This window comes from Vombatus ursinus, unplaced genomic scaffold (assembly GCF_900497805.2).
Source record: "Vombatus ursinus unplaced genomic scaffold, bare-nosed wombat genome assembly UNPS02015358.1, whole genome shotgun sequence".
In the NCBI taxonomy this organism is placed as follows: Eukaryota; Metazoa; Chordata; class Mammalia; order Diprotodontia; family Vombatidae; genus Vombatus; species Vombatus ursinus.
In genome coordinates this window covers 779858-794211 of record NW_020955136.1, presented here as the reverse complement: position 1 = coordinate 794211, position 14354 = coordinate 779858, and the positions used below count along the sequence as shown (strand labels likewise).

The following is a 14354-nucleotide window of genomic DNA, read 5'->3' as shown; positions in this document are numbered from 1 at the left end:
CCAACACATCAACTAAGTCTGATAATATATATAATACTTTATACCCATAATCCCCTACTTCTTCAAAGAAGGGAAGGAAGATTTTTTTTCCATCTCTTCTATAGGGCCATGTATGGTCATTATCAATACACAACATTCAATTTGAATTTTTGGTTTCTTCCATTTCAATTGTTGTATTCAATTGCACATATTGTTTTCGTAGAAGTCTTCCCATTCTTTTCTATATTCTTTTTGTTCATCATTTCTTATGGTGTGGCGCTATTCCATCTCATACATATGCCACAATTTGGCACATTATAAATGCTCAATAAATGCTTCTTAACTGACTGACCATTTGTGGCTCAGTGGATAGAGCCCTGGGCCTGGAGTCAAGAAGACCCAAGTTCAAATTGGGCCTCAGACATTTGCTAGTTGTATGACCCTGGACAAGTCACTTGAATGCTGCCTACTTCAATTGTAAAATGGGGATGATAATAATAGCACCACCTGTAACAATAGTGCCCATATTGTTGTGATGAGTAAATGAGATAATATTGGTGAAGCACTTAGTACGGTGTCTGGCACACGTTATGCTGTTCAGTCGTGTCCAACTGTTTGTGACCCCGTGGATCACAGCACACCAATACTGGTCATGGGGTCTTCTTGGCAAAGATACTGGAGTAGTTCGCCATTTCCTTCTCCAGTGGATTAAGGCAAACAGAGGTGAAGTGACTTGCCCAGGGTCACACAGCTACTAAGTGTCTGAGGCCATATTTAAACTCAGGTCTTCTTTACTCCAGGCCCAGTGCTCTAGTCACTGAGCCACCTAGCTGGCACATAGTAGGCACTTAATAAATACTTGTTACCTTCCTGATTCCCCAATCATTGGGCATCTACATTTTTTATAATTCTTTACTACTCCAAAAGGTGCTTTTTGAGGTTTCTGGTACTTTTTCTCCATATCTTTGCCACCTGTATTTTATATTCCATCTGTGTCTAGCAGTAGGATCTCTGATTCAAAAGAAATAGTCATTTATGTTACTTTCTTAGCGTGATTCCCAGTTACCGAAAAGAATCCTCAGCCCAATTTACAACTCTACCAGCAATGTCTTAAAGTAGTTTTCTTTCTCCTCCAACATTGAGTATTCCCTTCTTTAGTTTTCTTTGACAATTTTGGGGTGTAAAATAAAATTTCAGTTTTTTGATTCATATTTCTCTTTCACTATGAGTGATTTGGTCACTTTTCCATGTGGTTGTTTCAACAATATAATCAATATTGATTATCTACATGATAGATGCTAGCAGCTAGGTGATTGTAGTAGATGAAGCACTGGGCTTGGAGTTAGGAAAAACTGAGTTCAAATCTTCCTTCAGATACTAGCAGTGTGACCTTGGGCAAATTATTTAACCACTGTTTGTCATAGTTTCCTCAACTGTCAAATGGAAATGATAACAACACATACCTTTCAGGGTTGTCAGGAGGATCAAATGAGATATTTATGAAGCACTTAGTACAGTGCCTGGCACATAGTAGGCATTATATAAATGTTGCTTTCCCCCACCTTCACTTTTGCTCCTACCACATTGTATATGCCCAGTTCCAAGGTTCAACATCCTTAAAGTTATGCACGTTCACGTGTGAGAATATAAGATAACTATTATCTAGTTTTAAATGGAGTCTATTGACCACTTGTCCTTTTACAAAAAAAAAATTTGGCAAAAATACTAAATTTAATAGCAAACACCACCTCTTCTGATGCCGAGGACTTTTGTGGATAAATTTAAAATTGGACAAAGACTTTACTGCATCATGTACCTATTGTGACATTTTTGTTTTGTTTGGAAGTTACATTTCCTGAGGCCTTATATCTGTGTTTTATATAACATTAATTACTCTTCAATCATAAGTTCATGAGTATAGAATGGAATATTGGAGCAAGACTTAAAGGTCTTGGTGTGAACTGAGTTGGCAGCCTTTTAGCAATCCAGTTCCTGAAATGTTCTTGCTGATTAGGAGATCCTAAAGTTTATGTAAACTAAGACTTAATGACATGTGATTCTATTTTTGCAAATTATCATCCACAAGACTTGAAATGTTGACTGGAGCTGCATTTGAGAGTGTTCTAATATCACTTGGTTTTCCACTATCTTAGTCATTCTGTAGCTTATGGGTTTGGGAGTCTCAATTCATTTATTGGATAAATGACAGTTTGTGCTGGAAAAAGTTCGTAGCAACTAGCTAAAGCTGGCTGGGGTATCAGGAAATGGTAGGACCTAAGAGTGTGCTACTCGTTGTCACTTCGGCCTCTTGGTTGAACCTATTTGCTATTAGGCCTCAAAGTATAGAGGAAATAGTGTTGAATCTGGAGTCTGAGAACTCTGGTTTAAATCCTGTCCCTGTCATTTAGTATCTGGGGCCTTGGACTAGTCATTTCACTTTAGTTTCCCTATTTATAAAATGAAGGGACTGGGCCAGATGATTTCTGAGTTCCTTTCCAGCTCTAAAACATGATCCTATCATTTGGTAAACTTATCATTTCTGGACTTTACTTTGAGAAGTGTTTGTTTTCTAGAATGAGATAACTTATGCTTTCTTTGTGCTTTGCAAATGACTCCAAGTGAGGCGATTGCATGATGAATTCTGAAAAATAGCCTTGCTCCCTTAGAAATTCATTAATAGCAATGTACTCGAAGACTCACATTGATCTCCTCTGTAATAAACGTGTTGTCATAATTATTCTTTTAACGTTCTATATTAATCTAAATGTTGTCTATTTAACATCATATGCTGCTTATGTCTCACTGCCAAAATCATCATCTCCTTGATAATCCTATATTACCATAATCACCAAGAAGTATAGTCCAAAATGATTAATTCCCGAATGATTAAAGTGTCTTATCCGGGTCCTTTATTATTAATTGAATATTTGATGATGGAAAAACACTCACCATCACCAGGGAGTCCTGACTATTTGAAAAGCTGTACACTTATCGTTAGACCTCTTATCCTTGGGTGGTCTGGCTTCTGCCCAATGGTGTTGGTGGGAACACTCTAAGGTACGTAAGAAAATAGGCAGGCCCTTGGGAAAAATGACAATGAGTCATTCCAGTTTTCCGTTCTCTGAGCCTCATGCTTTTCCCATCAGCTGGTCATTGCTTGGGCATGTTTACCCCTTGCTGTGAAGGCTAATCTGAAGCTAAGAGAAAAAACGAAACTCACATCTCTTCAATTTCTTCAAGAAAAGTCAAGTGAACAAGGATCTTGACCCTATAGAATCATTTAGGCAGCTTGGGAATTCTCTGGATAATCATCAGTCACTCAGTCACTAAGCATTTATTAAGCACCTACTGTGTGCCAGGCTCTGTGCTAAGTACAGTTTAGAGTTGGACAGCACCTCAGAAGCATTTAATCCAACATATATATATATATATATATACATATACACACACATATATATGTCTGTATACCAGAAAGATGCAGTGATTTGTCCAAGAGCCAGAAGTTGAATCCAGTTCCTCCTACCCCAAATCAGAGAGGATTTTTAAGGAAAAGAGGTGGAAGTCTAGGACTTGAGCAATCCAAATTGGAAACCTGATTCTCACCCCAGCTTCACCACTAGCTCTAGACCCCCATGAAAATGAGGTCCTGGATGGAAGTGCTTTCTAGTGGATGGATGGGATAGATATGCAAATGGAGGGGAAGTAAGGAGAAACTGTATAAAAAATGAATGGTACCCAATACCTAATTTTAGCCATACTCCCTTTTTGAAGAATCCAGTGCTGTTTTCCTCTCCTCTCTGCAAGCCAGGAATGAATCCAGGTGGCTGCTGTGCCATGATAGTTGAATGGAGTCATAATCATTGTATCATTGTGGAGTGACCTGAACCTAATGGTTGGCATTTCAGCATGGCATGTCTTTAGATGTTTATTCCACAGCCCCTAATGGTATCACTTTTATAATATAATTTATCTGTGTCATCTCTGGGTGTCTTACCTTGCTAATCACAGTGTAAGGTCCTTTAGGGCAGGGACCTCTGACCTGTGTGCATATCTCACCAGAGCCGAGGTCAGGAGTATGTCCAGAGGAGGGGCTCTATAAATGTCTGTGGGATGAATCAATTCCTGTACTTAATTTAGCGCTTAAATGTTCTCTCGTATTGTTGCAGGTGTTAGGTCTTGCCTCCTCAACTAGATTGTAAGCTCCTTGAAGACAAGGAGTAGGCCTTTGTATTATGTGTGCTCCCACATAGCACGTAGCACAGGGCCTCCCTCACACATCTAAATATGTGTATGTCCTGGTTTGTGGGTAATCCATCTCTGCATAGGAGCTCAGATGAAAGCCCCCTTGATTCTCTCCACAGGCTGACATGAAGTTTTTAGGATTGTAAAACACATGATTTTTAAAGAGTGTTTCTTGATACAAGGAGACAGCCCAGTTGAAGTCCTAATATTTACTCTATGACCATCCTCTTGACCTTGTCATGAGGATCATAGATTAAGATTTGGAAAGGATTTTAAAGGCCATCTTGTCCAACTACCTTATTTTATGAATGGATAAACTGAGGTTGAGGCAGCTAAGTGGCTCAGTGGATAGAGCTCTGGGGCTGGAGTCAGAACGACCTGAGTTCAAATGTGACCTCAGACACTTACTAATTGTGTGACCCTGGGCAAGTCACTTAATCTCTGTTTGCCTTAATCCCCTGGAGAAGAAAATGGCAAACCTCTCCAGTATCTTTGCCAAGAAATCCCCATGGCCAGTATCGGTGTGCTATGGTCCACAGGGTCACAAAGAGTGAGGTCAGGTAATTTGCCTGAGATGGCAGAATAACTGGGGAAGTCATGGTTCAAACGTCCAGTTGCTCTGTGATCTTAGGCCTATCTTTCCCTCAAGGTGCCCTGCTGCTGTTTGTGTGCCAGTTGGTGGGGATCTGTGGGAAGGCGGTAATTTAAGTGGTGGTAGTGGTTTGAATTGCTTGGCACGTGCTGCCCCCTATCTCTCATTAGGATGTTTGGGTGATACTGCTTAATAGTGAGTATGCCCTAATGCAATATCTTCTCCCATAAACCATTCCCTAGTGTCCTATAGCACTCAAATTGAAGAGATGATAGGATCATAGATTTAGAGCTGCATTGGACCTTAGAGATCACTGAGTCTAGATAGCTCATTTTCCAGTTGAGGAAACTGAGGCATAGAGAGGGTATCACTAGCCCAAGGTGACATAAGTAGCAAATGTCAGAGGAGGAATTTGAATCCAGATTCTAAGTTCAGTACTCTATCCAGGACACCATGCTGCTTCTACTTCAAATTACATATCAATTTTTGTACTTATTTCTATTGTGTGTGTTTGTCTCACTTCCCCCACATTACTTACAAGCTCCTCGAGGGTGAGGCATAGCATATACACCTTATTCGTCTTTGAATCCACCACAAGACTTTAAACAGAGTAGGCACTCAGTAGATATTTACCGACTGATGTCACAGACATGAAGATTGAGTTGGATGGACCGAGGATCTGACCCAATATAATTCCAATTTTCTTTCTAATGATGAATTTAGACTCACAGTTCTTTATATTAATATTAGGAAATTGATTTTAAAACTTGGATGATTGAGAGCCTGGTTTGTTCATAAAACGTTCTAATATAAGACTGGCCTGACACCACAGAATGATAGAAATAATAGACTGTCAGAGCTAGAAGGGAAGGAGAGAGCTAATCAAATCTGACTCCTTCATTTTACAGATGAGGAAAATGAGCCCCTGGAGAGCTGGAGAGACTTGCTCAGGCTCGGGGTCACCCAGGTAGCAGTAGAGGCTGGGATAGGGGAGATCTGCTGTTAGAAGCCAGCTATTCTGCCTCCCAGTCTACCCTGCCGTGGTACCAGTGTTTTACATCAACTTAACACAATTGGTCATCTGAGGAGAACGATTATTTTGTATTTCATAGAAAAGCATTGATGGCTTGCTTTACTTTCTTCAAACATTTTCCTGCAGCATAAATAAGATCTAGGCAATTTTTGTGGAAGTAACTAAATTGGGCTTTATTTTTTGTTTGTTTCAGATCAACCTTTCTAGCGATCCCAGCTGTGTGGAAGAAATTTTGAGGGTGAGTTTAAACTTTTATTCCTGTGATTGTTTTTTGGTAAACAATAAAGCTGTCTATGATGACACCTGTCATGCCTGTTAATAGGAGGCCAAGGCTTGAGCTTGGGTGCTCTGAGCTGTAGTTGAGCTAAAGCTTTTTGGATGTCCTATTAAGTATGGCACCAGTATGGTGAGCTCCCGGAAGTGGGGAGGCCCACCAGGCCGCCACAGGAGGGGCAACCCCCAGGCTGAACGCAGAGCAGAGCTTTCATGCCAAGCCATAGTGGGATTGGGCCTGAGAGTGACTGCTACCCCTCCAGCCTGGGTGGGGATATGAGACTCAGGCTCAAAATAACAACAGTAATAATAATAGTAATAGTGATGATGATGACAATGATGAAGATTTCTCTCTGGTTAAAGTGCTCAGAGTAATTGCTGGACTGTTTCAGCAGTGTCATGCTCAGAAACTCCCATCCAGCTTCAGTTTGCTTGGCTTCCTTTCTACATTTCCTTTGTTCTTCTCCCCCATCACTGCCTCTAATCAAGCTCCATTTTTCCATCTCCTAACAAAAGCACTCATTTCCTACTTCATTCCTCATTTCTTACGGTCCCTGGTCAGAGACCAGTTTGCCACCTCTCTTTCAGGAAGCTTTCTCTGATCAGGACCTTAAGTCCCTTTCTTCCCTAGCTCTTTACTTGGCTTAAGTGCTGATGCTTTCTACAGTTTAGATGGGTTCTAACCCCATGTGGAAAAATGATACCCTAGGAAACGACATTGAAAGGAAAACATTTAGCTCTAAACAAATCCAGTGAATTGGGCCAGTCGGCATCGGGGAGCAAAAAGCACCCTATTCTGGCATCTTAGGCTAAGGCTGTTCCTTGTCTGTGTTTACCTCTTCTGTATAGTGGGGAAATCTTATTTCCTGAATGACGCTGTGCATGTTGTAGTGGGGCTTAAAATATTACTGAGTGATTGGCATCATGATTGTATAATGTGTCACATTTAAAGACCACTTGACAGTTTATTACAAAGCTCTTCCATACATACCAGCTCCTTTTACTTCATTGGACCTGTTCCACGGAGGAGAAAATTGCAATTTGAGATTGCCTATCTTCTACAAAGTTACACTGGTAGATTCTGGTAGGCTGGAGAGTAGAACACGGTACAGTATTCCTTCTGATACATTCTTACATTTGTTCGGGACATATTCCTTTAGTACTTCAAAGATCTGGGATTTTGATCAGTGTGGGGACACACCTGCTTGACTGACACAGATTGAAGCCCTTCTTGGCCTTGTAGTTGTAGTGGATTATGATGGCACTGAAAAATTTATCTGACTATGAACAACCTTCACACTTCAACTCTACAGACTTAGATTGCTCCAGGCCTATACTTAGTCAGCAGTCACACACGTACTGTGTGCTATGTACTATATTAGGGGCTGGAGATACGAATACAAAAATGGAAAAGCTTTCAAGAACTCAGGTTCCCCTCCATACCTCAGTGAGGCACTGGAGAAGAATTTTAGTGGGTTTCAAAATAGATTAACTATATGTGGAGATGTGTGAAGAGTCTGTGATTTTGTCATCCTGGGAGACTGCCTGTCCCACTACCAATGCAGATCACAATATGTAATTGACTTAGGAAATAAATCATAGACACATGGAGGCACACACTCAGCTAGTATGTGTCAGAGGCAAGATTTGGACCCCCAGGTCTTCTTGACTCCAAGTCCAGCACTATCCAATATGTTCTGCTGCCTCTATATATTAAATACACATAATAGAATATTATAGTAATATGAAGTGAGCCACAGTTCATACACTTGAATATTTTGAACAGTATAGGAGAGAATATTCATGAACCAATATAAAGGTATATGTGTATGCATATATCCATATGTGTTTATATATGTACTGCATCCTGTTTTCCTCAGTTGGGGGCTCCTGTTGATGCCAATCAGCAGCTCACTTGTACCTTAGAGTCTCACTGAGTTGTCTGAGTACTGAAGGCTGAAGTGATTTCCCCAGAGCTGCCTGGCGGTCTGTGTCAGAGACAAGCCCCGAACCCAGGTCTTCCTCACTCCACAATCAGCCCTCTAGCTGCTCTATCAAGCTGTTTGTCATTCCATACATTATCACATGATTACTCTCCAGGAGTTCAAGTAAACACTTCAGCTCCCCTGGGTTAGGCACATTGTGTTAGGTGCTCTCATGCAGCATTCTGTTATTGGTGAGACAGCTCTTACTGCCTGTAGACGGGGTATGGAACTTTGATCAGGGTATATGGATTACAGATGGGCTATCCGCAGCTCCCCTCTACATCTCTAGGGCCAAAAGCTGTATCTGGACATGTCACATGGGAACTCATCCATTTTCTACTTTCCACAGGGTGAAGGTATTTAAACAGCAGCAGATCTTTATTAGGCATTTAATTAATTTTCTTAATGAAAGGTAGAGTTGGAAAAAAATGCCTTCAGAAAGTTACCTCAGTCTCCTATGTTTTCTCCAGGGTTCTGAGCTCAAATTAGTTCCACAGGCTCATCTTAAGTCTTAAAGGCATTCTAGAAGCATCCCCAAAGCTCCTCCCAATTTGTCTTAATTGGTATCCTCTCCTTAAGAGGAGCCCAGAGCTAGGGACTTGGCAGCATTGCCATGAAGCTTGGAGAACTGGGGAAACACCTGTCAGTGGGCTTTCAGCATCCAAGCTATTGGAATAGCCACTTCCAGAAGCAAAATGTTGTTTATAACTCCAAAGAAAAGGCACACATTGTCCTAATGTGTTTATAAGAGATAGCATCCCTTGAGAAAGATAACAAAAGCCCTTCTGTTGTACTTGAAAGAGAATTGAAAGGAAGGGCTTGTTTAAAAAAGAAAGACTATCGATCATATGGAATTCTTGTTCCTACACCACTAATTAGCACCCTCTTTTTGACAATTCAGATGTTTAAGATTTATTTCCCACGCTTAGGGTGGCAATGAGCCTACCACTATTGCAGCCCAGATTTCTGGTCTAGTTCTTAACTTTTCAAAATTTCCCAGTTTGTGTATATGTCCTGAAGCTCTTTGCCCCCATGGCTTAGTGTCTAAGCAGATAAAGGCCCTGAGTACAATCTATTGAGATAGGTGTCTCTTTCTGATTCTGCTCATTTCTGTTTCTCTTTCTCACCCCCATTTCAAATGATAGAGTTGAGACTGGCCTCATTTTCTCTCCCCACCTCATTGTTTGTGGACTTTCAACCATTTCTTGTTTTCTGGATGGAGGATGTATCACGTGGTATCTTGGAAAGAGCAAAGAACTAGAATTCAGATGCCATGGGTTCTGCTTCCTGTTTAATAGCAAAAGGCCTGTGAGCAAGTTAATTAGAACCTCAGTTTCCTTATCTTTAAACTGGGTGTGATAAACACTGCCATGTTTACTTCACGGGGTTATATGAAGATCAAATGAAATAACAGAGCCAAGTGCTTAGAGATCTGTTAGGTAGCATACAGCTGTTGTCAAGGATTAGAAAAGCGTCTTTATTTTCCCTGTGATCACTTTCACAATCATCTCTTTTTTTCTTTGACAACAGTATCATTTCCAGGACTGCACATTAATTAAAACTGTAGTTTTTCTTTTAAGCCCTTGCTACAATCTAACTTCCTTTTCACACCCTTGCTGCTTTCTCTGCTTTAGCCAACTTTACCTCCATCCTCTTTATTTTCTTGTTCCATTCAGGCTTCTGTAGGTTTGATCCCATTGCAATAAAAACCGTGACGAGAAAAATCGGCATGATCTAAATTGTGCTTCTGGCAGTGGCCCGCTTATTTGAAGTAATTTTTTTAGACAAATCCAGAATTCCCATCCACCAAATGAATTTAGATACTATCTTGGAGTTTAGTGTGCCTGGACTGAGCAATAACCTTTCTTCCTTGCCATCCCTTAAACTCTGCCTAAACTTCCTCTTTCCTCATGTCAAAGGATTTAGAACTGGAAGGGATCTTAAAGATCATCTAATCCAGTCTCCTCATTCTGCATATGAGTAATTAAGTGACTTACCGAAGGTCACCTAGGTAGCAAGCTACAAAGCCAGGTTCGGGCCCTAGGTTCCCTGACTCCATGCCATGTGGCTTCCCATGAAAACTCCTTGCATCTACAGATTCTTCCAGAAAGCTTACCTAATTTACTCTCATTTAATAGCTTTAGACCCACATTTTCAAATTAAAATAGGCGTATGATGTTATTTAACCACCACCAAGTATCAGCCATCAGTTGTTTATTCACCTCTGAAAATCAGAATCAAACACCACCTTCTAGTGAAGTCTTCTCTAATCCCCCCAGCTACTAGTGCCTTGCTTCTCCCCCACCCTGTGATTGATGGCTTTGTGTCTATTCTCCTAGAGATTCAAACAAATACAGATTTATAGAATTCCTATGTCTCTATTGACCTGTTGTCTCACCTGACTGGATTATAATCTCCTTGAGGGCAGGAATTGTTTCCCTTTTGTCTTAATATTCTCAGCACCAAGATTAGTACCTAGCACCTAGCAGGTTAATAGATTCTCCTTACTTAACTGATTATTGTGATTCTCCTTATTATTGAAATCTTTCTCTTCCTTCAAGGCCCAGCTTAGGTACCACTGCCTGCATGAAGCCTTCCCTGATCCCCACAGCTGCATATGCGCTCTCCTTCCACCAGGATTTCTCAAATGTCACCTTGATCTTTCATCTGCCTCTTATCCCATCCAATGTTGTATCTTGCTTATTAGTGTATGTGACCTGTCCTTCTGTAAGCTCCTCAAGAATAGGGACTGAATTCTTCATCATTGTATCTCTGTTGTCTTCACTGTAAGAGGTACTTCATTAAAGTTTATTGTGTAATTGAAAGCCAGTAGTTTCTGAGATGCAAAAAGAAATAACAAGAAGAAGGGAGGAAGAGGAGTATTATAATAGAACTGTAGCCATAGTTATAGCCTTCGTTATGTAAAAGATTCTGTGATGTCATCTTTCTGGGTAGTCCTGCAAGCATAGATCCCAAACCCTCCACATCATAAAGATCTCCATGAGGTACTCTGGCCCCCACATCAAACATCCTGCAGGGATGATACCTTCTGGTGATGAGCATCTCTAAACTTAGCCAACCTGATCCCAAAATAGCTGACACACAGTCCACCAATAGACCTATGCTTGAAGCCCCTTCGAGCTTTGGTAAGGCCTATCAGAGATTGCTCCCCACTGCCCCATGGTGGAATAGTCTTCAAGACCTCAGGTCCACTTTGATGCCATGATGAGAGCGTGTTCAAGGAGGATGCCAGTGCAGGCTGCAATGTTATAATGTCACAGGACTCTTCAGCTGCCGCTGTGTCGTAACGGTAGTGCCAGTAGCAACAGTTTTCCTGCCTCCCCCAGGTTTTTGTGGGCTCTGAGCTACTCTTCCGTGGAAGAATTAGGAGAGGAAAAATAGAAACCCTAGCACTGACGATATTGTCCAACCCCTGTTTTTGTACACTAATATTACTTGTTTCTGAGGAAGTATTTACTTTAAAAATAACAGCAGCTATCATTTCAACCCCTTACATAGTCAAAATTGCAGGTACATAATTGAAGTTCCATTTCTCTTATTTTTGCTATGGAACAGATTGTGTTTCCTAGTAAAGTACCTTCAGGAGTTGATAATTTTACGATGAAACATCTGTACATGCAGTTCACAGTTTACGGGGAAAACAGGAAGCTGCTAACTAAGGATTAGGAAACATGATTTGATGAACTGTATCTGCTCGCAGATTTCCTTCTGCCATATGGAATAGGTTGGTAAATATCTAGATGGCTACCCCCCCCTTTATTGGTTATAGTATTTCTACATTTATAACATTGTAAGTGATAGCGATTCTACTTAATAGTTTTATCTTTTCATTTAAGCTTTTAAAACATGGCAGGAGCTTACCATGTAATGATAGACCTGCCATGTACTCTGTTTGCTGTCATCATTTTTACAAAGCAAATAAATTAAAAAAACTCAGAAAAAAAGGATATGTGGATCAAATAGCAAGGTTAGTCGGACACCTAAATCAGAGAAAAAAATTAATAAGGCTGCAACTGGAATCTTACACACCAAGTAGTCTGCAATTGACTTAAATTGGAATCCTCTTCCTGGTGCTCACTCTAATCTAATGTGAACTTTGAGCCTCCACTGGCATCCTCTGATACCTCATCCTGGCCCAGTGACCCTGGACTCTGGAAGGTTACACCAGTCAATCCCAAGCTCTTCAATGTCCTCCCTAACTAGAAAAATGTCAAATATGAGTGTAGGGATGGACTCCATGTCTGTTGTTTGAGGACTAGCCTCATTTAGTGCAGAGAAGCCCATATCCAGCTTGACCATGGGATGATGAATTTGTTAGCCATGACATCCCATGCAGAGAGTGTCTTAAATTGTTGAGGGATCATGATTTGTGACTGTGGAGGGAGTGCACACATTAATGCAATGAGAGCTCCTTGAAGTTTTGAAGAGTAGAGTTAACTTATATAGAAACAGTAATAGAATACTTGATCCCAGAAACAGAAAAATTCTAAATATATCTTTAATTATCATTAATGTTAACTCTGCTGGAGTCATGTGTATAAACTAATTAAATTGCCATGCCCTCTATTATTCTGATGGCTACCTTTTATCTAATGACATTGGAAACTCTACATTTGTCAGCAAGTGAGACTACCCTTGCCTGGTTTCTTCTCACACTATTTCAAAGTACTAATGGATTTATTATGTAGTAGCCATATATGAGAGCATGCCATGCAGCACAATGAGCTTATAAGGGAGCTAGCCTATTATTTTCTTCCTGGTAATTGGTTTGTCCATTCTAAAACACAAATTTACCATAAAAAATGTAAAATTTAATTATACTGGCTATTATTGTATACTGGAATGTAAATTTAATTTTTCTAAGCTCTAGGGGGTCCTTATCCCAACTCCCACTTATACCACCGAGTTAGGTACCCAGAAGGCCATTGGTTATATCTCTCCTTCAAGATTCTAGGGGGTACTGCTGAAAAGTTATGAGTTTTTTCAAATGCCATTGGGTTTGGGCCCACTTTCCAGTATGCTCTTCCCAATGTCAGTCGCTACTGATTAGTGCCTCAATTTCATTTAACCAGTTAACATCATTTAGCTATTACAAAGCGCTATTTCCTGAGAAGATATAGCGAGAACAGAAATACAAACATCCCTCCTTCAACTCCTGGGAGCACACTTCCCCAAACTTACAGCAGTTTCTACAAAGCATTGGCCTTACCAAGCCCACTGCAGAATGTGGTATAGCCAAATGGAAGGAGTGGTCTCCTCCTATTAGCTGCGTTGGGCTTTGCCCCTCACAGAGATTGGTTGTTTGCAAGTTCTGGCATGGCTTCTCCCCTCTGGACCTCTGGTGGTTTGCTCTTCCAACCTTTTGAAGCTCAAAAGGTCAAAGCCTACTCCATTTCATCTCCAGTACTCTGTCTAGAACATGAAAGACCAGACACAGTAGGAACAGAACCACAGGAAAGCCATGTGCTCCTAGTTTCATGTTGACCCTGGTGGGAAAAGTAGACAGATGGTGCTTAGTGTCTTTCCTCATCTATGGGTTTACAGCTGTCCTTCACTCCTCGCTTGAATGCAGGAAAGATGACTCAGCTGCCCTTGTGGAAATCTTTTCTATGCATTCTTAGTTCTAACTCATAAAGATAATCCTCCCTACATGCTAAGGGGATCTGCAACAGTCAGAGGATAATTGCCCATGCTCCGAAGTGGTGTGCAGAGCCCTGTGTTCCACATGCCCTGAAACAGGTTCACCAAACATCCACATGCTCCTGGAACTGAGCCCTCATTAGCTGGTCCCTTGTTACACTGGAGAGTTTATTCATTGAGATTCAAGACATATTTAGGTCCTGGAAAGCAGATGAAACATCTTCATGTGGAATATAAGGCTTGATGGTGGATTTGAAAGTAAATAATAAGCTTCCTGACCCAGTGAATCATGGGAACGTGTCAGAAATCAGGTGGCAGCAAGTCAGGGAGGACATGATGTCAAAGAAAAGTAATTTAGCAGCCCTGGGAAGGGGGGAGAGAGAAGGAGGGACAGCCTCTTCTAAGGAGCTGAGTAAATAGAGGAATCCCTTTATGTCTTAGGTGTGCTATAAAAATAACCTGCTGTTTTCTGTGAAGATGGTGATTTATTATTTCCATTGAACTGAATGAATGAGGCTGCAAATGTAAACCACATATAAAATTGTATACATGTTTTCAGCACGTGGAGCGTAGAGAATGCTGAAACCTG

The 14354-nt window shown here is 40.8% G+C and overlaps 1 protein-coding gene across 6 annotated transcripts in view; it reads left to right on the top strand.

Annotated features, from left to right (window-relative positions):
* AFF2 (AF4/FMR2 family member 2) overlaps positions 1-14354 on the top strand; it is a 512420-nt gene that overhangs the window by 340698 nt on the left and 157368 nt on the right. For all 6 annotated transcript variants that reach the window (XM_027847190.1, XM_027847189.1, XM_027847188.1 and 3 more), the window contains one exon: positions 6040-6084. In XM_027847190.1, coding sequence (XP_027702991.1) covers positions 6040-6084 — 45 coding nt within the window. The remainder of the gene's footprint in view (positions 1-6039; positions 6085-14354) is intronic.